Source organism: Pseudopodoces humilis, chromosome 9 (assembly GCF_049639895.1).
Source record: "Pseudopodoces humilis isolate 2021_Gansu_Grassland_sample_001 chromosome 9, ASM4963989v1, whole genome shotgun sequence".
In the NCBI taxonomy this organism is placed as follows: domain Eukaryota; kingdom Metazoa; phylum Chordata; class Aves; order Passeriformes; family Paridae; genus Pseudopodoces; species Pseudopodoces humilis.
Window position 1 is genome coordinate 35,789,744 of NC_142208.1, and position 25,778 is coordinate 35,815,521.

At 51.4% G+C, this 25,778-nt stretch overlaps 1 protein-coding gene across 2 annotated transcripts in view; it reads right to left on the minus strand.

The window, feature by feature from the left end:
- STK32C (serine/threonine kinase 32C) overlaps positions 1–25,778 on the minus strand; it is a 67,898-nt gene that overhangs the window by 14,686 nt on the left and 27,434 nt on the right. The window contains exon 2 of one of the 2 annotated variants that reach the window (XM_088059835.1): positions 12,691–12,746. The exons of the other annotated variant lie outside the window; for it this stretch is intronic. Coding sequence (XP_087915961.1) covers positions 12,691–12,746 — 56 coding nt within the window. The remainder of the gene's footprint in view (positions 1–12,690; positions 12,747–25,778) is intronic. 2 annotated transcript variants of the gene reach the window in all.

The following is a 25,778-nucleotide window of genomic DNA, read 5'->3' on the forward strand; positions in this document are numbered from 1 at the left end:
TCCTTATGATATTTTTCATGGAACCTTATAACTTTAGTTTTTCCCTGCTGAAAAGCTGTGCTTTTCCACAATATTGATGGACTCGTTTGTCAGAGCACCATAAATCATTAAAATCTCTTTTATGCAGCACTGTTGTTTGCTGCAGCCAAGTTGTAACAGCAGCTGATGAAACTTTTATTCACAGCAAGCCTGTTGGTGTTTCCAGGTCGTGTCAACACTTCCATAAAAAATCTCTTTCTCAGTTGCTTATGCTAGAGCCAAAAAAGTCTTCTGACCCAAAATAACACCTGCTGTTCCCAACAGCACTTCAGTGTGCTGTGCATCAGGGGATCATAGAATCCCAGACTGGTCTGGGTTGGAAGGAACCCCAAATCACATTCTTCCATCCCCCAGCCATGGCAGGGACACCTTCCCCTGTCCCAGCTGCTCCAGCCCCAATGTCCAGCCTGGCCTTGGGCACTGCCAGGGATCCAGGGGCAGCCCCAGCTGCTCTGGGCAATCTCAACAGCTTCAATCTGGAGTCCTAAGAATGTGTTCCTGTGTTTCTGTGCAGGGCCACAGCCCTCCCTGGGCTCAGCAGTGGATCTGTTTCCCCCCTGGGTGTGCCCAGAACTCTGTGTGCTGGCAAAGGACACCACGTGTGCAGCTGGAGTGGCTCAAAACACATGCAAAGCTAACCTTTTCCATGGTTTTTGTTTTGTTTTTAACCAGAATGAGCCTTATTCTGCCTTTCTCACACAAATGGGACAACCAGCACACTGAAACTATGTCAGGAAAAGCTCTCCCTGTTGGTACCCTGCAAACGGGGCCAGGCCCTTCCAGTTAGGTATCTATCAGGGAACATTTCCTAATTTCCCTGCAAGAAATCATGGCAGGGGGCTGCAGAATGTTATCTACAGGGTCTGAATGCTGTGATTTAATGCAATTTAAGGTGGTTCAGAGTAAGCATTTCCCTTTAATGTCATGCTCAGAAAATAAGGTCCCATCAGACACTAAGCAGATGTTTCTGTAATTGAGTTTGAATATGGGGGATTATTTGACTTGAAGCTCCAAAACACACGTAGATTTCTTTTCCTCAGGAGAGACACTAATCCAAATAAACAAGGAGAAACTGAAGAAGCGACAGCAGAGAACCCTAGAGAACAAAAAGGAGAGAGAGGTGTTTTTCTTTGCTTTTACTTGTCCTGGTTCTCCACCTGTCCCCCTGCATGCTGGCTCATCACCAGCCAGACACCCCAAAGCTGGTGTCTCCAGCCAGTGTTAAAACACAGATGTAGAAATTTGGGATCATCCTTTGGCCACAGCCCTGGGCACGTCTGTGGATGGCACAGTGTGGACTTGCTGACCTCGAGTCCATGGAGCCCCCTGAGAGGCTCCAAGAGGACAGGGCTGTGCTGGCACAGCAGAGAGCAGGGAGGAGGACAGCCCAGGAGAAGCGTTCTGGAGCTGTCACACTGCCTACAGAAAGGCTGTTAGGCAGCTACATTTTTGTCTGGCTTTAATCACATGCTCAGAGATCTCTGCTGGGCTTTTCTTTTTCAATAATTAAAGTAGAATGATGAAAATTCAGACCAACCTGCAGAGATCCCTGAAGACACTGTGACCCATCTTTCTGCCTTTTGGATGGATCCAAACCTGGGCCCACCATTTCCTCCAGCTCAGCAGCACTCCATAGATTTACACGAGCACCTGGACCCCTGTGCACAGCTAATGAGCACTGTCTGAATAAATTGTGCATTTTCCTGTGGGTGACAGCATTTTGAGTTATGTCTAGTATTTGGAGCCATCTCTCCTTATGGCCCTGACTACATTCTGTGATAGCCCGGTTAAAGAAGCAAAATTATTTTCTTTAGCTACATATTTGACAGCTATTGGGAACAGAAAGAAATCTAATTACTTCCAATGAAGATTGGAGGGCCTTATTTAATCTCTGAAGGTAAATTGATGTTGAAGTTCCCTGACCCCAAGGCAAGAACACTCTCTGTGCTGTTTTGAAAAGCCTCATCGCTCATGGTGATCCAGCCCTGACGGCCACTGGCATCGAGACCCAAGTGGCCCCAATGTCCTCGTTTGTGCTGCTGCCACAACACACCCCCAGGCACCAAAGCTTCCCTTCTGAGGGAAATAAACACAGGTCTTTCTTTTCAGCCAAGAAAGAAGGGGATACTGGTGTTTCACAGCACAAACCCTCAGGAGGAATCAGTGCCACTTGCAGCCAAATGCTTGATTTTCCCTTGGCAGGAGCTTGCTCCGTTGAGCTGGTGTTTCCCAGCAGGCTGCACAAAGGGACCAGCCCTGGAGGGGCAGCTGGGGAGGCTGGGGAGCTGGAGATCCCTGCCAGAGTGAGGGCCCAGGGGCTGTGCTGTGCCCCCTGCTCCTCTGGCTGCTCTCCTTCCCCATCACCGCAGCCAGCCCAGCCCGAGCAGTCACCGGCACACAGGGGCTGCCTGTCCCCAGGGAGCCTCCACAAGCCTCCCTAGCAAACCCACAGACAGCACTGAATGACCTCAAGTGACCAGGACAAAGAGATGTGCTTTCTATCTCTCTGTATTTCCAGGGATGGGACCCCTCTGCCCAGGAACACCCTGCAAATCTCATAATCACAGAGTCACAGGATCCCTTGGGTTGGGAGGCACCCTAAAGCTCATCCAGTGCCACCCCTGCCACGTGCCCTGGGCCTTGGACACTGCCAGGGATCCAGGGACAGCCACAGCTTCTCTGGGCACCAATTTTAACCTCTCTGAGAAGCCCAAAGATAGCAGCAGGGGCTAAAATGGAGTTTCAGGGCAGAGCAGAGCTGATCTGAGAGCCTGAGGATGCAGCAGCTGCCCAGACCTCTGCGAGGAGCACACAGGGGGCACAATCCCACCTTGGGGAGAGGGCTGGCTGCAGCTCCTGCACCCTGGAAACAGCTCCAGCCCAGCTGGGGAGAACGGGCTGCTGGGGGGTAATCTTCAGGGTGCTGTGGTTTAACTGCACCACTTGCTGTGCATGAACAGATAAGTATTTCATACTGCACTGCCCTTTATTGAGAGGAATTTTTAGCACTTACTTTTAAAAACAATTTTTAGATCAAAAGTAATAATATGGCACAACAATCTTACTGCAACTCCTTGAGAGAACGACAGGAACAGAAGGAATCTCGATGGATTTTGGACATAAATAGTAAGTAAACGGGAGGTGAGGGTGGAAAGCAGAGACACAAAAGACTTCTGTTCAATAAGCATGGTTTCTTTCCATGCTCTTCTTTCTTTAAAAAAATCTCATGGACTTACAGTCCAGAGGGTTTTCCAAAGGGAGGTAGAATCCTGGCTCATAGAGATAAAATATAGTCTATCCCAAGTGTGATGGGTCAGTAAGAATAAAAAAGTATTAAGAAAAAATGAGAAAAGCCAATTTATAATTGTCAAAGTGATCCTGTACTTACAGTTTTATTTCAGAGAACAAAATGGCCAGTTGGTATGAAAATGGAAAGCACTAAATTTAGAATTTGTCAGCATTTTCACTCCTGATATTTTAATTTTATGGAACTATTGAAACAGGCGTGATTCTGCTATGCACACTGCATAAATAACGATGTCCAGGCCTTCTCAGCAACTCTGGGTTGCACCTGAGGGCCCCTCACGCCTCACCCTGGGCTCATCAACAGCATCACCGATGGAAAGAGCCGGGGGGAAGGACCCCAGACCCACCAAAACCCACACCCTGATCCCCATGAGCTCACAAGCTTGTTCTGCATTTCCTGGCTGTTTTCTCTGGAGCCCTTTGCAGTGACAGCCTGAGCAGCCTGAGCTCTCCCCAGCCCATCCTCCTCTGCCCCATTTCCCCAGGGCTGAGAGTGGCCTTGAGCACAGAGACAGAGAGAGCAGGAGAATTTCCCTTTGCTGTGTCCCTCCCAGATGAGTCCATCGGGCTGGGGCAGAGCAGCTGCTGTGGGGCAGAGCAGGTTCTGTGGGGCAGAGCAGGTGCTGTGGGGCAGAGCAAGTTCTGTGGGGCAGAGCAGGTGCTGTGGGGCAGAGCAGGTTCTGTGGGGCAGAGCAGGTGCTGTGGGGCAGAGGAGGTTCTGTGGGGCAGAGGAGGTGCTGTGGGGCAGAGCAGGTGCTGTGGGGCAGAGGAGGTTCTGTGGGGCAGAGCAGGTTCTGTGGGGCAGAGGAGGTTCTGTGGGGCAGAGCAGGTTCTGTGGGGCAGAGCAGGTTCTGTGGGGCAGAGGAGGTTCTGTGGGGCAGAGCAGGTTCTGTGGGGCAGAGGAGGTGCTGTGGGGCAGAGGAGGTGCTGTGGGGCAGAGCAGGTTCTGTGGGGCAGAGGAGGTGCTGTGGGGCAGAGCAGGTTCTGTGGGGCAGAGCAGGTGCTGTGGGGCAGAGGAGGTTCTGTGGGGCAGAGCAGGTTCTGTGGGGCAGAGGAGGTTCTGTGGGGCAGAGCAGGTTCTGTGGGGCAGAGGAGGTGCTGTGGGGCAGAGCAGGTGCTGTGGGGCAGAGGAGGTTCTGTGGGGCAGAGCAGGTTCTGTGGGGCAGAGGAGGTTCTGTGGGGCAGAGCAGGTTCTGTGGGGCAGAGGAGGTGCTGTGGGGCAGAGGAGGTGCTGTGGGGCAGAGGAGGTGCTGTGGGGCAGAGCAGGTTCTGTGGGGCAGAGCAGGTGCTGTGGGGCAGAGCAGGTGCTGTGGGGCAGAGGAGGTTCTGTGGGGCAGAGGAGGTGCTGTGGGGCAGAGCAGGTGCTGTGGGGCAGAGCAGGTGCTGTGGGGCAGAGCAGGTTCTGTGGGGCAGAGCAGGTGCTGTGGGGCAGAGCAGGTTCTGTGGGGCAGAGGAGGTGCTGTGGGGCAGAGCAGGTGCTGTAGGGCAGAGGAGGTTCAGTGGGGCAGAGGAGGTGCTGTGGGGCAGAGCAGGTTCTGTAGGGCAGATCAGGCACAGCTGCTTGGGCGGGTGTGGGGCTCTGTGGGGCTCCAGCCATGGGGCACGGCTGAGCCCACGCTGGGCTGGGGGGGCTCTGTGCAAGGCACCTCCTCAGCTGGAGGGGACACCTGGCCCTCCACACCAGATCTCTGATCCACCTCTAAACGTCTGTCCCACAACAGCTTTTCCCACATCTTCTTCTAGCCCATCTCCGCAGCCCAGCCACATCGTTCATCTGTGAAGCAGGCAGATCACCACCTCAGAAGCCAGCAAAAGAGGTGATTTCAAAGGTGAAAGGCTGGCAGGAGAACTGGGAAGGACGAAAGCTCCTGGAGTGCCCATCCCTGGGAAGGACACTGCCCAGCAAACCCACATGAAGGCCCTGGCCCGTGGCAGTGCTGGCTCCAGTGCCCAGCCCAGGCTGCGGCTCCCTCAAACTGCAGCAAAGCCAAACCCCTCGTCACAACACTCCTTTCTACTGTCACTTGTGCACCATTTGCATCAGCTTCTGCTTCTATTTTTCATGCTCCATCTTTAATTCATTGCTGAGACACAGGAATTCCCAACGGCCTTGTAGTGGCTTGTGGGCAGCTCCTGCCTTCACCACAGAAAAACCAGAGCAGAGCTGTGTCCAGCCTTTTGGAGCTGTGTCCATACAACTCCCACGAGATTCAGATCAGTTTCTAAGCAGTGCACAGACACTTCAATTAGGATTCATGAACTTTAGACCCACAAGAAGAAATAAATCCTGTGAAGAAGAGGAGAAAGTCTCCTTCCACAGACACCACTGCCCAGAGTAACAACAGGGTACACCCGCAATGCCCTGGACAAACCCAGGCAGTATTTTCCTTAATAAACTCTATTTGCTGTATCATGATGATGCAGCCATAATTTCATAGGAACCGAGGACACTGCTCCTTATCATTTATGACATTAAGTGGTTTGTAATTGGATTGTCCAACCACGAGCACTAACACAACATCCCAAAATCACCAGCTGCAGCTTCCAAGGACCTGTAGATGACCTCGATGTCCAACACAGCTTCAATTCTATTGTTGCCAAAAGCCGCATCTGACGCTGGAACCTTCCACCTCTCAGTTCCATTTACGAGCTGCTGGGGGTGTGGGCTATGATGGCTTGTCAGAACGAAAACAAGATCCAAATGCTGGTCACATTTCAGCCTCTGAGAAAATTATAATTATCATTAGTGACAAAGGATGGGTTTTTTACTTGGAGGGTTTTTTCTGTTGGCCATGTGGGAGCTGCAGTCTGGTGTGGCTGCGTGGGCCATACTGAGGGCAGGAGGAGCCTCTGCCAGCAGCACACAACGCAACAGGAGCTTCTCCCAAGGGCAGTGCTAACAGAACAATCATCACACTTCCAATTATTAATCTCATCAATGCCAAAGCATTCTGCTCTTTGTCCTTACAGGTGGGTGAATGTTTACAGAATTCCATGATGCATTCAGGCTGTGCCTCACAATCACAGAATCCTTTCAGCTGGAAAAGACCTCCAAGATCGAGGTCCAATCTTTGCCCAAACATCACCCTGCCAACCAGAGCAGAGCACTGAATGCCATGTCCTGTCAGTCCACACCCAGGACTCCACCACCTCCCTGGGTAGCCCATTCCAATACGTCTCCAAAGCCAGGTCACCCTGACCCAGCTCCATCCTCCTCTGCTCCCTCTGCAGCTCCTCCTGCTCCTCCTGTAACCTCGCAGCTCTCCATCCCTTACCCCTCTTCTGACAAAGGGTCAGGGCTGGTTCCAGCCCCATCTGCCACTCAACAGGCAGCATATGTTGATCCATAAAAAGGTTTCCTTAATCAAAGACCTCAAAATGAGATCTCTTTGGGTTCAGGAGTGGGGGGGGAGTGGGGAGGGTGTGGTGGATTTTGTTTCGGAATCTAATGCTGAAAAAACTCATCTAAGAGCCAGGAAGCATCTGAGCAGCCAAGTGCTGTGGAGGCTCGATGCACACACAGGGGTTCAGGTGAGAAAACACTCCTGCTGCCACAGAGAGCTCTCTCCCTGTGGTCCAGCTGCGGATGCCGCTCTGCTCCCAGACTGTGCGTGCTGCCCGTCCAGCCAGCACCACAGGGCATCTGTGCCACAGCCCAGCACCCTGGGGACACCAAACACCTCGTCCCCACCTGCCCCGAGCCCCTGCCACGCTCCAGCACCGCTGCCAGCAGTGCCAGCCCCCGTGGAGCCCTGCAGGGCTGGCCCAGGGCTAGCAGTGTGTGTTTGTGTGGAGGACGATGCTCTGCCCTCTGCTCTCTCGCAGCTCTTTCCTGTCCACAGGTCCCTGGCTGCTGCAGTGAGGGTCCCTCGCACCTCCCACCCCACCTGCACACCCACACCAGCCTGACTCACCCACAGGGAATGATGGGGGCTCAAAGAAACCCCAGGCAGCTTCGAATGCAAATGTTAATAAGGCACCGGGTGTATAATAATAACAAAAGTGGGCAGCTGGTTTGATAAATCGTGGCCTTTTGAAGTCTGATCTCTCAGAAACCCAAACATGTCCCCAGTGGGGAAGGGCAGGATAATCCCCAGCTCCTCCCAGCTGAGCTCACTGCTCCCCCAGTCGCTCCAGACCCTTCAGTGGCATTTCCCACTCTGTAATTTTCCTGCTGCTGCCTGAGATGCAGACAGTGAGGAGCTGCTGGACCCCATCACCACTGCACCTTTCATGCTCTGCCGTTCCCTCCCCTGGCTTCCACCGATGACACACTCACAGTGTAGCAACATCCAGGAAAGAAGAAAAATCACTTGGTACAACCTGGGAGATGGTACCAGAGGGAGGATCCCCCTGTGTGTGCTCTGTGTTTTCTCACACCCTGCTCCTGGCCACTGTCCCCAGCTCAGGCAGCTGCTCCTGTGCTGTGGAATCAGAGAATCACAGAATCATGGAATATCCTGAGCTGGAAAAGACCCACAAGGAGTCCAGCCGCTGTCCCTGCCCAGACCCACCAACAATCCCCCTGTGCACCCCTGGAGCGCTGTCCAAAGGCTCCTGGAGCTCTGAGAGCCTTGGTGCCCATTCCCCGGGCAGTGCCAGCACCTCTGGGGATGAACCTCTCCCCAGTGTTAATGTCCTTCACATCACTCCTGCTGCAGCTGCCCATCTCCTGCATCCTGCAGGACTCCCTGGGCCGGGCAGGGGGGCCTGACCAGCACTGGATGGCCCAGCACCAGCAGCTCTGCCCACCCCAGGACCCACAGACACCCCTCACCTGGCTCTGCCCTCTCCATGAGCAGGGTGCTCTTTGACAAAGCCCAGGCACCCTGGGGCCTGCCAATGGCATGGTGTGTGATGGAGCGCCAGGAGCAGTGTCCAGCCTGTGTCCAGCCCCTGCCTGTGGCTCTGGCAAACCCTCAGCCACATGTGAGATCCAGGACAATAAAGGAAAAATCAATCAAAGGAAAAATCGAGGGGAAAAAAATATGTGTGGCAGCTAAATATCAAGGGATTAAGTTTCCAGCCTTTCTTTACGGGGAAAAATCCAACATTTATAAAGCTGGGAAATAAGAAAATGGATCAAGCTAGTGTTGATGTCAAAGAGGGATTCAGTTGAGAATAGACTTGAAGGGCATTTTATTTATGGTGCAGCTACTGGGTGGGCATCTGTGACCTTTAGAAAATGGATTAAAGCCTTTCTGTACCCAGCTCCAGGCTGTGTGAATTATTAAAGCAACAAAATCCTGAAGATGAAGTACTTGTACGAAGCAACCCACACATAGCCAGGGACCCTGGGAGGGTCAGTGTGGAGCTGGGCACAGGGACCAGGACCCCCAGGCCCCTCTGGAGCCAGCTGAGAGCCCCCACGGGCCTCCAGCACCTGCCCCAGGTATACTGGTTCCTTCTGGAATATTCCATTTCCTGCTGCTGCTCATTCCAGCCCCATCCCTGGTTTAATCCCTAATTTCCAATGGCACACAAAGGCGCAAATCCATGCTGAAAAACTTCAGATGTGCTTGTATTTCTTCACAGCAGTGAAGTGTAAATAATGAATTCCCACAGCCCCATCCAGCTCCTTATCCCTTGGAAAAAGCAGCTGGGGCTGGGGCTGCAGAAGCAGGAGGGAAGCCCAGGTGGGAGGAGGAGTTCAGGAGCAAACACCCCCAGCTGCCTCTCGGGGACTGAAGCCAGGAGAGGCCAAATTAACAGGCAGAGGTCCTGGTCCTGCAATGCCACCACTGCCTTCAGAGATTGCTGGGTCTCATCCTGTCTCTCGTGAAGCACAGTGAACCTCAGAGCACATTTCCCACTAAAACAGGGCCACAAACTGCACCCCATTCTAGAAACCCTCTCCTGGCTGCTGCTCCTTGGGAAATGGCATCAGAGCAGCCAAAAGCTGAGCAACTCCTGCTGCTGCTGCTTGGAAAACAGGAGCAACACAATGCTGATATTAAATCACTGAAAATCAGATACTATCACCCCTACTATGTGTGGAAAATATTACACACTTGCTAATTGGAGTAAACATGGAATTGAACCTGACCTTCATTTGATTAATTGTACCTTAAAGCTGATTAAGCTCATCTCTAGAAAACAGAAATTGGACATTTATTGCAGATACACCAGAGCCACAGCTCTGGGGCTCTCAGGCTCTTCTAAGGGATTTCTGAACTACTTTTTCCTTCCTTTTCTACGGTTCCCACACGAGGACGTCACAGTCTGTCCTGAGAGCTGCACAAAGTGACCGTGGAAGGAAATGCTGTGCCCAGAGTGCCCAAGGCCACCCCAGGCGCTGCTCCCACGTCCTGTCACCATGGGATCACACAGCTGGGGTCACAGCTGGGATCACACAGCTGGGATCACACAGCTGGGGTCACAGCTGGGGTCACACAGCTGGGATCACACAGCTGGGGTCACAGCTGGGGTCACACAGCTGGGGTCACAGCTGGGGTCACACAGCCGGGGTCACAGCTGGGGTCACACAGCCGGGGTCACAGCTGGGATCACAGCTGGGGTCACACAGCCAGGGTCACACAGCCGGGGTCACACAGCTGGGGTCACACAGCTGGGGTCACACAGCTGGGATCACACAGCTGGGGTCACACAGCTGGGGTCACAGCTGGGGTCACACAGCTGGGGTCACACAGCTGGGGTCACAGCTGGGGTCACACAGCTGGGGTCACAGCTGGGGTCACAGCTGGGGTCACACAGCTGGGATCACACAGCTGGGGTCACACAGCTGGGATCACACAGCTGGGGTCACACAGCTGGGGTCACACAGCTGGGGTCACACAGCCGGGGTCACACAGCTGGGGTCACACAGCTGGGGTCACAGCTGGGGTCACACAGCTGGGATCACACAGCTGGGGTCACACAGCTGGGGTCACAGCTCCCACTGAGGGTCTACTCAGACACTGGCTCCTAAATATCCTCCTGAATGTGGGCAGAGAGTAGTTAAATCAAGCAAAGCAACAAAGTCACTCCTAAATTTTTAATGGCACTTGCCAGGAAGGTAGTTTTATGTTTTCTGTAATTAAATGTGAGTTGTAAATTACTTGTAAACGCAAAAAGCTTTTCTCAGCGTCAGAGGAAATTCAGCATATTGACATAAGCATCCAGAAAGATGACAGATGAATCATTTCAGCATTTTGTTGAAAGTGTGTGTACAGTTCTGATGCCTGATAGACTGCCACATGCTAGACTTAACCTTTCTGCAATGCAAAATGCAGAGTGAGCAGCCACAGGGAGCAGCCACAAGGAACAGCTCTCTTCAAAGCCAAGAGTCCTGCCCTGGGACAAGAATTGGTTTTTCTCTGTTTCATGTTCTGAGCAGAATTAATTTTCTGGGTGCTGCTCCTTAAAAGAATAAAACCTCCTTCTCTGGAAAGTTTATATTTGAAGTATGAATCTTCTCCTATCAGCTTGAAACAAAAACGTGAGCTGCTCTTTTCCACTAAGGTTTTGAGTTAGTGGTTGGTCTTTGATTGTGAGCTGAAGACACAAGACCCTGAGTATTCCTGTTCTCACCAGGAGTGTCTGGGGAGACTCCCTTCTGCTGTTTGCCTCATCCTCATACACAAGGACTGAGCTGGTATTTAACCATTCACCATCATTCAACAGGAGCCCAGAAATCTGACAGAGCTCTGCTGCAAACTTTCACCTCTCCTTGCTCAAGGGATGTGGCTGCAGAGAGGGGTGAGTGTTCCAAACCACCCCCTCAAACCGTCACAGTGACTTGCACACTGCTGGCAATCCATTTTCATCAGCCCTGGAAGTCCCAGGCAGACTTTCATGGAAGCCCAGCAGGAATTCACGTGGGTGGGCTGTGCCAGAGCAGGGTAATCGATCTCCTGGTGTTCATCAGGAAACTGAGGCTGTATGGAAACATCTTCTCCAGAAAGGAGCACTGATGGCAGCTCTGGGACTGGGCTCCCCTCTCCTGCCTCTCAGAACAGCTGCACCCTCCCCATGCAGACCGCAGCTGACTTTGTGCTGCTGCCGTTATTCAGCACCAGAACTGCTTCATACACATAAAGTATCCTAAAAGAGATTTTCAGTAACTGGTAAAAAATTGTGTTCTGACCAAACAGGTCTCAGATCTCCTGGGAAATTTCTGCTTTTGCAAAGTTTCCATCTTCCAGCTGTCCAAGTACAGCAGGTCAGGCTGCTCCCAGGGCCGTGGCCCAGTGGAACAAGACCTCGTCAGGCTTTACCACAGAGGGAGAAGGCAAAGGACAGTGTGGGTCATCTCCAGAGCCAGATCTGGATTCCTCACCCTCACAGCATCAGCTTTTGATCAGAGTATGATGGGAGAAAGCAGCCAGGACGAGCTGACCGGGGGGAAGGTGAGCAGGCACCCAGCTGTGCCGCGTGTGGCACCGGTGCGTGGGGACGCTTGTGATGCCCTCTGAGCCAGGCTGGGCGCTTGCACAGCTTTGGCACTGCACATTTCACACGATTTCCAAGGCCCTTCTCCTCCAAAGCCCCAGTGCTGGCACACGGCCCCAGCCTGCACAAGAGGCCCCTGAGCAGGTGACAGAAGCACAGCAGCCCGGAGGTCACTGCCCACGGCAGCTGCCAGCCCCAGCGCACACGGGGACTCACCTGGCGGCACAGAGCCACCTCTGCTGCTGGCTCACTGCACAACACGGGTGACACAAGGGCTGCAGAGCTCCCAGTGCGGCCCTGGGCTCGTGCACATCCCCTGAACGCCGTGCTGGCACCGCCAGGACAGGGGGCAAACACCCAGAGCCACCTGCACAGGGACGGAGGGAGAGCCGGAGACGCGGGGAATGGAAAACGACTGACACCAGGGAAGCAACCAGTAAGCGACTCCCAGAGATGCACAGCTCTTTGATCATCACCTCCCACATCCTCCTACATGCTTGGCAAGAAAAACCAGTTAAAAATAAACAACAAAACCTCTTCAGCATAACTGATTCCTGATTGGGAAAACAGCCCAGGACTTCACAGAACTCCTCTGACCAGAGTGGCAGCTCAGTCAATCACCAAGGACAACTTCCAGCACCTTCCCGCCTCACTGTGCCCCCCACAACCCAGACATCCCCACAGGAAACTGAAAACATAAAGAATGTTTGCTGTAAAACGGTCACAATTGTGCTGGTAATTTACAACACATCTGTTGCACCAAGATGCCAAGAATTAAAGCAATGCCAAATGGCAACAAGGTATTTTCCTGAACATTTTTCCTGTGTTGACTGAGCAGCCATCGTAGAAAAATACAAAAATAGCCAATGTTGGCCCCGTTACTGTTCCAATAAACCACAAGTACATAACAGCAGACACCTGATAAACCATGCAAGACTGAGAGCTCGAGCCTACCTTGCCAAAGCTTCCCTTCCCAATCGCCCGGAGAATCTGGAAGTGGTCAAAGTTCACTACAAGGTAAAGAAAAAAGGATTTACATTTGTGAATGCTTCACTACAAATAAGCTTGCATTTAAAAGAAGACGGGGAAACAACTACAGAGCATTGGCCAAGCTTTTACTAGAAGTTTTCCTCTGGGGAAGCTGCAGGACAGCAGCTGCTTTCCTTTCAAGTCTCTTTTCGCGTTTGAGGGGGCTGGCAGAGGTGGGATGAGGTTACAAAATGAGGGGTTTAGCACAGGTTAAAATACAGCTTCGGCCTCTGTGGATCCAGGGGGAGCTTCCCAGAGCTCAGAGGCCAACTGTGAGTGTGGCAGAGGGGGAGTGTGGGGAGAGCCCTGCCCCACAAACACTGCCCCACAGTCCCTGCCCCACAAACACTGCCCCACAAACACTGTCCCAGCCCCACAAACACTGTCCCTGCCCCACAGACACTGCCCCACAAACACTGTCCCTGCCCCACAAACACTGTCCCTGCCCCACAAACACTGTCACTCCCCACAAACACTGTCACTCCCCACAAACACTGTCCCTGCCCCACAAACACTATCCCTGCCCCACAAACACTGTCCCTGCCCCACAAACACTATCCCTGCCCCACAAACACTGCCCCACAAACACTGTCCCAGCCCCACAAACACTGTCCCAGCCCCACAAACACTGTCCCAGCCCCACAAACAGTATCCCAGCCCCACAAACACTGCCCCACAAACACTGTCCCTGCCCCACAAACACTGTCCCTGCCCCACAGCCGCTGCCCCTGCTCCCTTGCTCAGGCAGTGCTGGCCGTGCTGGTGTTGGTGCTGCCAAAGGACAGCATTTAGGGCACAGGGACAGCCTCCAGTCCCTTCTGTGCAAACCCATCTGGAAGAGATCCATTGTTTTTCCAGATCCAGCGTGAGGAGCAATGACAAGAGATGATCGTGCAGCTCTAACACCTCAGCCACTGCCTCCATCAGCTGCTGCTGCAAACAAAATTATTTTTATACCAAAGTACTGCTGTGATTTAATTTAATATCAGTTTTAAATAAAGAAGACAAGGTGAGGAGGAGCTTGCTGATGGACTGAGCCCACCTGCTCAGATAGCTGTCAGCCCTTGACAGCTCTACCATGAGACCCTGACCGTGCACGGGACCCTCAGCATTCCTTGCCAGATGTCTGGATGAGAAGAAATGCTCGGCATGGGCTTGGCGGTTTGCAGCATGAGATGGTCAACAATGAGCACTGAGCCTCTTGACTGGCCACGGAGACCAAAACCACTCAGGAAGAGTGGGAACAAAGAATTCACTATAAATATTACAAGTCCCACTCCCAGATCTTAAATAAATGCACATCTGTCATCTCTGAGGATGAATCAAGAGCCCACGCATGCCCATGGAGTTCCTATTACCCTTTTGTGCTAGGCTTATATCCAAAATATTGCTATTGTCACTTTTGTGGGACGTTTTCTGCAGGAGAGCGCAGAAAACTTTGCCAAATGAAACTGAAAACAGAATGTGGGCCAGCTCGTACTCTGTGTCTCCTGCACTCGCGGTTCCCTCCCCCAGTGATGCTGATGCCCCACGTCTTCCTTTGGCTGGTTTAGCTGACTTTGTGGTGATCGGTCAAAGGCTGCACTCCCTGATGGTGGAGAAGGATCTTATTCCAACCTGAATGACTCTGTGATCTGCCCGAGACTTCCCCAGCAGGTCCCACAGCAGACCCCGTGGGGACACCGGTGCCCCCACCCCTCTGACAGCCTCCCAAGTCCCCAGGGCGAGGGCTCAGCTCCGTGGGTGGTGTCACCTCCTCATCACCTCCCTTCTCTGGGGGCCTTTTGTTTATTGAGAATTCACCTACCACCCCTACTAGAGGAGCTGCAGTGAGCAATGCAAAACTGCAGCTTCAGCTTCAGAAATATTCTGTCTGAAATCTTCTGACCAAAGCATTTGGAGCAACAGATGAAATGTTTTCCACGTGCAATCAAATCCCCTGGCTGACCTCCCATCACCAAGAGGATGCCCAGCTACTGTGAGCCCCTTGGAAGGGCAGCATTTTCTTGACAATTAAACCATGTGCAAGTGCTCGTCATCTGCCATCGCTCCAGGAAGAGAGCTTTGGAGGATTCTTTGCTATAATGTTTAGAATACTGTGTAAAAAGGCATTGCCACTGAGAAAACAAACCCCAAAGTGTCATTTCCATGTATCCATGACTACAACTGATCTGGGAAGCTTGCTGGAGTCAGCAGGCAGGAAACAAACCTAGATATGAATATTCACCAGGTCCTTGAACCTATCAGCAGAGATGTCACTTTTAATAAATTAGCACAGAGTTCTGCTGATGGGAAGTTCAGATGATGCACTGACTGGTTTCCCAGTTCCAGTATTTTCTGCAGGATTCAGGAGGCAATCTGGTAATTCTATGTAAGTAAACGATTCTATGATTACATGATCCCAATAAAGCAAAATCAATCTCAGCATCTGAAGAAGAAAATCATAGTAGCAGTGTGTTGCTTTTTGTGCACAACACACTGGATTACTAAGAATGTTAACTTATCACTACAGAATATGTGATTATCCCAAAAATAGAAATCCTGAACCTGCCTGGAACAATTGCGTATGCTCCAGAGGCTCCGCTCTCGGCGCTGACAGGAGAAAGCTGTCATTCACCACAGCCAGAAGAGCTGATTATCTGGGGGTGACTGCTACGAGCCTGAGTCACAGGCGCCAGCGGAGGCTTTGGTGGCAGCGAGCAGGAGGTGACAGCTGCTGCCTCTCCCAGCCCTGCTCACCCGCTGCTCTGGCTCCAGCACGGCTCCCGCAGCCACAATCTGGAGAGGCAGAAATGCCCTGGCTCGAGGACGAGCCGGAGACTCCCGGGAGGGGACCTGGAACCTGGATGCTTTGGGAAGCAAAGAGGCTGCTCAAGGCCTGGAACAGGCCTCCTGCAGGCACAGCCATGATCCTGGCAGTGCCCAGGAGACATTCGGCCAATGCCCTTAAGAGCGTGCTTTAGCTTTGGGCAGTCCTGAAGCGCAAACAGAGGCACTAGATGAGTCTAGGTGAGTGGGACTAGTAGGTGCCTTACAACTGAAAATACTCTGTTCTTCTGTCCCATCCCATTCCATCCCAAGCCCACTGCAATGTGCAAACAGGAGGAGCTGACTGGCCCATCACACCCGCCATGCCCCACGGGTGTTTCCTCAGCTGCTCACAAGAGCAGGACACCAATCGCTCCACAGACTCCTCCAGCAGCTCCTTCTCACCGTGCCACCTTGGCAGGGAGGGAACCACGGGACACAGGACGCTGGCATTTGCCATGTGCTGCTTCCTGGCTCTCCCCGGCACCAAGTGACAAACCATGAATCACAAATAAAGATAAATAGCCTGCCTTTGCTCTGTGTGCTGTGGCTTTGTTTTCCAGCTCCAGGAATGCGTGACAAGCAGGGTGGCAGGGGATGGCAGGGATGGCAGGGGATGGCAGGGATGGCAGGGGATGGCAGGGATGGCAGGGGGTGGCAGGGGGTGGCAGGGGGTGGCAGGGATGGCAGGGATGGCAGGGATGGCAGGGATGGCAGGGATGGCAGGGATGCCTGGAATGACAGGGATGGCAGGGGGTGGCAGGGATGGCAGGGATGGCAGGGATGGCAGGGTTCCACGTGCCCAGAGGACCTCCCCAAACCTCACGCAGCCCAGCCCTGCCCACTGCACAACAGAGTGCCAGGTGCTGCTATGACATCCCTGTAATTAAGATCTCATTGTAATCACAAGATGTACTGTGGGATAAAGCAGGCTGGATACACAGCTTCCACTTGCCAGTGAAATAGAGAGAATGAAGAGTACGTTTCCCTGCAAAAATTCATTTTACAGAAGGATGAGTGGCACAAAAATAAAAAGAGGGCTTTGTCTTCACTATTTTAAAATTATGAAAGTTTTCATTGTTTTTTGCTGTTTATTCTGCATTTATTTGCACAATTCCTAAAAGTAACACTTCAGATACACAGTGGACTCCCAGTGAGTGTTCAACATCGGGACCTGGTATTAATCTCTAGCAGCAGGAGAGCAATATAATAGGACACAGTTAGTAAACCTGCTACAACACCCTCAAATGGGGGGAAGCCAACAAAATAATTCACATTTTAAGTCAACCTCTCACTCTTTAGCTCCATGTTTTCCAGCTTCATGAATATCAACAGGGACATTTAACTCCAAGAATGACTCTCTTCAACACAAAAGGCCTAAGAAATTATTTTTTAAATGTCGTAACAGCAAATGTGTCAGGGCAGTATGACAAGATCTACTTTCTACCAGTGTATCTCTACACACTGGCATAATTAATAGCATTTCTTTACCCACTGTCTTTCTGCAATCTAGCTTGGAAGAAGCACCTCAGTAACTGGTGTAGAAACATTAAATTGTGGCCACAGAAACCACAAGTTTGCTGCCACAAAATGCCAAGAGTTACATCTGTCAGGAAGGAGAGTTCCAGCTTCGCTCCAAAGCCACCCCCCAGCTGGGCTGCCAGGAGGGGTGAGGCCCGGGCAGGGACAGAGGGGCACCAGGAGCTGCACGGGGCACGGCGGGCAGGGCAGGAGCCAAGATGAACAGATGTGGGCATTTGGAGCAGCTCTGGAGCCACAGAGGGGCCTGGCAGGCGGCACAGAAGGGAAGCAGGCAGAGCCCATCCAGGAGAGCTCCGAGCATTCCCAAGGATGGGATGGACCTGCCAGGAACAGCAGGGAGAGAGGGGCAGGACAGCGGGAGGGATGGGAGGACTCGGGACGAGAAGCTCGGTATGAGGATCAGCCTGGGTGAACTGGGAAGATCAAAAGCGAGGTCTGTGTTCAAATACAGAACATTGATGGAGAGAGGGAGCACAGGGCGATGGGGAGCGATGTCAGCAGTCCTTCCCGAGCCCCAAACCCCTGGAACACAAGGATCCCACCCGCACAGAGGGCTCCGTGCAGTGCAGGAAACCACTGCTTTCCCTTTTGTCCCTGGAGAAGGCACAAGCAGCATGTTTAGTCTCCAGCATCCCGGGCCAATCTGCTTTGCCTATTCATATCCACAGAGAAGATGACACTCTCTGGGTGAGGGAAATGGAAATACAGTGCGATACGACTGTCAGGAACCTCAAGTGAGCATTCAGTACCCAGAAATCCAGGGAATGCTAGTAGATAATGGAAGAAATTAAAGGTACAATGTGCTGTAAGTGAGCCCCTTTAGAAACCACAGACTCAAAACTACTTAAATTAGGAAGCAACTCTAAAGTCACATAAAAACAGAGAGTTATTGTATAATTAAAAATGAGTCCCTGCTACTCCACAAGGAATCAAACACACCATGCAAAACAACTGCTAAGTCAGTTTAGGAAGACTGGGTAATTGATATACAGTACAAAAATGTTTGAATTGGCTAGAAACCATTCCTAATTAGCAAAAAATACCCCTCGTGTTGGCCAGGAGCCCTTGCAAGGAGTGTGAGGGCGTTGCATTCCCCTGATCTCCATCAGCAAGCTCAGGAGGAGATGGAGATGGAGAAGGAACGCAGCTTGTCCCTTGAGCTCCGTGTGCTTGACCAGCTACTTCTGTTAGAAAAACACATTCCTGTGCAACAACAAGCAGGGAGGCCAACAGGTGACTCATTAACCATAACATAATAACTGAGCCCCGGCTGGTGCAGATTAACGAGCACTAAATGAGTTCGCAGTGGTCCCAAAGGCACGGGAGAGGAGGATGAGCTTCACGCAGCCAGGCTGGGTGAGCAGGGCTGCTCCACACGCAGCCTCTCAGCAGTCAGCCTCCCCGGCTCAGGGTCAGGGTGTTCCGGGGCTGGCTGAGCCCTCCACCGCCCCAGGTGAGTGAGCAGAGCCCCAAGGCCAGCAGCAAGGACGGTTCTGGTTCCCTGTGCAGCCACATGTCTGGCTGGTGTTCCCACAAGGGCCCTGCCCCTGGGCAAACCTGCCCGCTAAATGATCCATTTCACAGCGGTACCTCTTGTCAAACAGCCTCCAGGGAAGGTCCAGAGCGGAGGTGCTGGGAAAGCAAAGGTCACTCAGGCATTCCCCCGCCCCTGTGAACACCCCGGGTACCCTGCAGGGCTCGGGGCCACCACAGGCCAGGGCAGGAGGCAGGTGCTGGGCTGGCAGAGGGACAGCCAGCACGTCCAGCCCTGCTGCCCAGGAGCACTGCAGGAGCCCTGAGCACCAGCAGCACAACACACCTGGACACCTTTCCTTCACCTGTTCCCAGGAGCAGCCACTGCCGGCGTCCTGGCCAGAGCCAGCACCACTCTGGGATGGAAAACTTCCTGTGCTGCTGGAATGAAGCCTCCCTGGCAAATAATCAGAGCCCTTTGGCTGAGCCTGAGAAGTACAGGAGAGCTGCAGGCGTTTGATCCCAGAACCGTGATCTGGGCTGGAAGGATTGTACCTGGAGCCCCCCCAGCAGTGACAGGAGCAGTGACAGGAGCAGTGACAGGAGCAGCAGCTCCATCCCAGCTCCTGGGATGTGCTGCAGTGCCAGACCCTGCAGGCAGTGCCACACGGCTGGGCTCCTGGGCAGCGCACTCAGCTCCTCCTCCCTGCAGCAGAGCCGGACTTCGATTCTTGGAGTGGTGCTTTTTTCCTTACTTCTACCGATAAGAAAACTTTAAAACTTTATTTCAAGGAACTATAATTGATTTATGGGGAAAAAAATGCCTTGATAGCACATGTTTATGGTAGTATAACATTAGCAATAAACAGCTGCTGGATGTTACTTAATGTTTCTGCAGCATATGTTAGAAATGATAAATGGCTGAGTTTCGGTGCCTCATGAAAGATTGAGGCTGTACCATGTTCAGGGCTTGGCTGGGACTGCTGAAATCCCCAAAGTGAACAGAAGCACCTTTGTAAAGCTATGTAATTTTAGACAGATTAATTCCAGCAAGGATTGTAAAGCTGCCTGGACCAGGACCCTGAATTAATTACCTCCATTCATTTGTTTACAACATGTAAAATTGTCTCTTCTGGAATGTTTTCAATACAGGCCATGCCAGCACTTTTTAGCACAATAAAGAGTCTTTCACAGTTTTATTTTAAAAGGTATGAAAAGAATAGTTACACAAAATTAAATTATTGAGCTCAAATGAAGTTTTCACTTCTCCTCTGAAAAAAGCTGAATTTCAGGTAGAATACCTAAACTGGGTATTTTTCTCCACTTCTGTGGAATGCTGATGAAGCTCCAGCCCCACTCTCAGCTCCACATGCTGACTGTGCAGGCAGGGACTCCCCAGCCCTGGCCAGCACCCCCACGGGCCACAGGGAACACACTTTGGTTTTGGGGGAAACACTTTTATTAAAATACAAAAACAAAAAGAAAAAACTTAAACAATCATAGATGAATCATTCGTGTTGGAAAAGACCTTTGAGTTCACCCAGTTCAACCATCCCCAGCAGCACCACGGTCACTAATAAACCTCAAGTGCCACATCCACTCGGTTTTTGAGCACTTCCAGGGATGGGGACTTCAGCTGTGCCAGGACCCCACAACGCTTTACATGGAAACTCTTCCCCAATATCCCCCCTGAGCTGCCCTGGCCCAGCCTGAGCCCGTTCCCTCTCCTCCTGTCCCTGTTCCTGGGAGCAGATCCCAAATCCCCCCGGCTGTCCCCTCCTGCCAGGGACTTGTGCAGAGCCAGAAATTCCCCCTGAGCCTCCTTTGCTCCAGCCTGAGCCCCTTCCCAGCTCCCTCAGGAATTCTCCAGCCCCTTCCCAGCTCCCTCAGGAATTCTCCAGCCCCTTCCCAGCTCCCTCAGGAATTCTCCAGCCCCTTCCCAGCTCCCTCAGGAATTCTCCAAACTCTTCCCAGCTCCCTCAGGAATTCTCCAACCTCTTCCCAGCTCCATTCCCTTCTCTGCACATACTCCAGTCCCTCAATGCCAAAAATAAGGCTAAGAACAAAGTTTGGGGTGTCTTTGCCATTTCTATTCAAAACTGGAAGCTGAGAACCAACTTTGCTCAGCACCAGAGGATGTTTGGGGTTTGCCAGCCTGGGTTCACCCCCATCCCTGGAAAACATCCATGGTTTTATGCATGTTCTGCACGTTCTGGCTCTTCAGTGTTGAGGTTTGCTGAGCAAGCCCAGCTTAAATACCATTAAGGAACTCTCAGAGGGATGTAGAAGCCTTTAGTAATCAGAAATAAAATGCAGCCAGCAGACACACACTGTTTCCAGGAAGAAACTCATCACGACTATTCTAAGCCAGCTCCAGCCCTCCCAGTTCTATGAGACGATGGCTACTAACACCTGATGAAGCAGAAGTCCACAGGGGACCCTTGTGATGAAGCAGAAAGCTTGAAGAGGAAGAAATTAAGAAAACATTGTTGAAAACTGTAATAAAATTCAGGATATGGAAGTTCAAGAAGCATCTCCAATATTAAATTAAAAGACACGTGGCAGAGATGGATCATAGAGTCACAGCAACCCAGACTGGACTGGGTGAGAAGGGACCCTAAAGCCCATCCAGTGCCACCAGGGACACCTTCCACTGTCCCAGCTGCTCCAGCCCCAGTGCCCAACCTTGGGCACTGCCAGGGATCCAGGGGCAGCCACAACTGCTCTGGACACCTGTGCCAGGGCCTGCCCACCCTGCCGGGGAAGAAATCCTCCCATATATCTAAATTAAATTTAACCTCTGACAGTTTAATCTTAGAAAATCAAAAAAACTGATTTAATTAGAAATCCCTTTGAGGCAGCATTTTCTTCCCCCTTCATGAGATGTGTGTGTAACCTCATGAGAGCTCAGTTCAACAGCTCACGTCCTTAAACTTGACTCCAAAAAGTGCTTTTTAGCAAGAGATGGTTTGTGTTACTGCAGCCCACTCAGAGGAGTCCTCCGTTAAGAACAAGCACACCCTTGTATTTTACCATCAGCCACAGCCCCCGGAGCATGCAAAGGGTGGAACTGGAAGATGCTCAAGTCCTCAGCACTGCCCTCCTGGCCCAGGCTCTGCAGAGGCTGGACTGGACCCCTGACTCATTCCTTCAACACAACCGTCGTCACCAGACCTGTCGCTCATAAAATATGGATACTGCAGCACTCCCCAGCCTCCACACTGGAGCAGGTAACCTGCCCTGCACCCTCCAGCTGCAGCTGAACTGTAAAATATTTAAGCCCATCCAGACATGCTGAATGAGTTCTGGAGGCGGGACGCCAGCAGGGCTGGCAGCTGAGCTTATGCAAACCCAGGTTTAGGTGGAGGGAGGATGTGTCTGAAGACCTGCTGGAGAGCTGGTGCCTCTGGGTTCCCATTCTGAGGATGCCACCAGCGCCGTTCTCGTGCCGACACGCGAGAGAGGCCCTGCAGGCAGGAGGAGCAGAAGCAGCTGCTCTTATGGCAGCCTGTCCAACAGCCATTGTCCTGCTTGGCTTTGCCATTGGCAGCCACTCCAGCGTGATGTATTTCCCAAGAGGGAAGGGAAGGATCAGCATCCCACAGCCTGTGCTGCAGGGCCAAAAGCTACGGCAGGGACCTGCCAGCCAGTGTGGCTCACCTGGGCAGGAGCTCTGCTGGGTTCTCCTCTAAGCACAAGCAGGAAAATAATTCATGGCAGATTTTACTGCTCTGTGGGGGAGCAATTCTACCAGGCAACCTCCCACTGCCTTGTCTGATATTTCCAGAAGGCACAGCACTGGAAGGCAGTGGTGCAGGAGCCTCTGGCTACCCGAGCCATCGGGCTCCATCCTGCCCCATCCCTCCATTCCAAATCCATCCATCCATCCATCCATCCATCCATCCATCCATCCATCATCCATCCATCCATCATCCATCCATCATCCATCCATCCATCATCCATCCATCCATCCATCATCCATCATCCATCCATCATCCATCATCCATCCATCATCCATCCATCATCCATCCATCATCCATCCATCATTCATCCATCCATCCATCCATCATCCATCCATCCATCCATCCCTCTATCCATCCATCCATCCATCCATTCATCATCCATCCATCATCCATCCATCCATCATCCATCATCCATCCATCCATCATCCATCATCCATCATCCATCCATCCATCCATCATCCATCCATCCATCCCTCTATCCATCCATCCATCCATCCATCCATCCATCCATCCATCCATCATCCATCATCCATCATCCATCCATCCATCCATCATCCATCCATCCATCCATCCATCCATCATCCATCCATCATCCATCCATCATCCATCCATCCATCATACATCCATCATCCATCCATCATCCATCCATCATCCATCCATCCATCCATCATACATCCATCATCCATCCATCATCCATCCATCATCCATCCATCATCCATCCATCATCCATCATCCATCCATCATCCATCCATCATCCATCCATCATCCATCCATCATTCATCCATCCATCCATCCATCCATCCATCCATCATCCATTCATCATCCATCCATCCATCCATCCATCCAACCCTCTATCCATCCATCCATCCATTCATCCTCCAACCATCGTCCATCCATCCATCCATCCATCCATCATCCATCCATCCATCAGCCATCCATCCATCCATCCATCCATCATCCATCCATCCATCCATCCATCATCCATCATCCATCCATCCATCATCCATCATCCATCATCCATCCATCCATCCATCCCTCTATCCATCATCCATCCATCCATCATCCATCCATCCATCATCCATCATCCATCCATCCATCCATCCATCCATCCATCATCCATCCATCCATCATCCATCATCCATCCATCCATCCATCATCCATCCATCCATCATCCATCCATCACCCATCCATCATCCATCATCCATCCATCCATCCATCATCCATCCATCCATCCATCATACATCCATCATCCATCCATCCATCCATCCATCCATCCATCCATCATCCATCCATCCATCCATCATACATCCATCATCCATCCATCATCCATCCATCATCCATCCATCATCCATCATCCATCCATCCATCATCCATCATCCATCATCCATCCATCCATCCATCCCTCTATCCATCATCCATCCATCCATCCATCCATCCATCCATCCATCATCCATCCATCCATCCATCATACATCCATCATACATCCATCATCCATCCATCATCCATCCATCCCTCCTCTGGTGTTTGCTGTAAGGTTTAATTCTGTCTGTGCCCATAAAGCACACACTGCCTGGGTGTGGGGCAGATTGAACTGTGTTGTTCTGGCACCATTTTAAAGCATTTATCACAGTTCAGTTCTGTCTAATACAACAAGGACAGATTTTTTTAAACATTTGTGGCACAGTAATAGTTCCACTGAGTGTCCCCAACTTGCAGTGTAATAAATACAGGGTTTATATCAGAAATAAATCTGCTTATTTCCATGAGCTTGGCTCACTCTGTGGTCCTGACTGTACAAGGGAAACCATTAAACAAGAAGGTAATTCTTTAAATCATTTCAATCCACAATTTAAAGAAAAGTTGTTCTGTGACAAAGCCCCCTCTGAGGGTTTGACACACAAAGTGTTCCCCACCCTCAGGTCTCCAGTCCACCTGTGCCCTGAGGATGAGACAAGCCTAAATCTTGGCCCTTCTCTCAGTAGGAACCTTCTCTGAGCGAATTCACAGAGCTGAAAGGATGCAAAGGGTTTGTGCTGCCATCCTGCCCAGGAGCATGTCTCACTCCAAAAGCACTCCACCTTCCACGCTCCAGCCTCTCCTCTATGTTAATCACTTCAAAGTTGCTAAATTATTCACTGCTCAGAAAATACATTTTCATTTCTTAGAGCTGGCAGCCAAGAATGACTTACAGAAATAGGTCATGCTCATCCCATAGAAGAATTACCATACACTTCATGTGCTCCCCTCCCCAGTTGCCATTTTTAAGCTCAGCTCCACGTGAGGATGGGCCAAATTTAAACTGTCTGCATTTTTCATGCTGCTCCCACTGTCTCCACCATGTGCCCTGACTTTCCATTTTTAATAAACTGTACCCAGCAAAAATATTAACAGACCAACTTCTGTCTGGTGTTCCTGTAGACCCAAGCAAAGTTTTAATGATAACTGCAAAGGAAATAACCCCAGTTTTACAATGCCACTACCCTGGCTTGGGAACACTCCATCCTGCCTGAAGTCCAGCCACCAGTGCCCTTGGCCAAGTGGGGTTTGCACCTGCCTTGAGAGGGGGAGCAGGTTGTAGTTTTCCTTCTTTCCATTTTCTCTACCTAAATATCTCCGAAGTAAACAGATTTTAACATGACATTAAAAAACAACAACAAAAAACCCAACAAAAAAACAAAAAAAAAAAACAAGACCAAAAGAAAAAAAACACCACTGCTTCTTGCTGGCACATTTAATTTTCTGGTTTTACACATCCCCAAACAAAACACAATTGGCCAAGGCCTGTTCCCAGCAAGCTGCCAGCCAGGATATGCACAGGCTGCTGCTGTCTGTTTGGTCCACAGGAATTTTTCCTCACTGGGAACCGCAGAACAAGGGCCCTGTTCAAGCTCTGTGCTCCTGTTGCGCTTTGCCCAGGCAGTGCCAGCGCTGGATTACTGGTTACACTGGATTACACTGGTGCCTACAGCCTCCAGGAATGAGATTCAGCCCAGGAGAAAGAAGTGGCACATGAAACCAAAGTGCAAAGCAAGAGACCTTTAACAGAATCAAAGAATTGCAGACTGGTTTCCCTTGGAAAGGACCTTAAAGCTCATCCAGCTCCAATCCCTTGCTATGGGCAGGGACACCTTCCACTAGGTCAGGCTATTCCAAGCTCCATCCAATCTGGCCTTGGATATTTCCAGGTTTGGAAATGTTCAACACCATCACTAGAACTGATGAGACAGAGGAAATTGAAGATCAAGCCCATTGTGAATGCAGGGGAGGACAGGAAACTGAGCTTGGCACATGCAAGGGAGGATGGAGGGAACCACAGCACCTCAATGATGTCACCAAGGACATGGACAGCCACCAGCCCTGTGCTCCATTGCTGGTGTCCCTCTGATCCAGAGAACTGCACTGCCTGTCTGCCTGAACAGCTCTGCAGTGCCAAGCATCCCCAAGTTG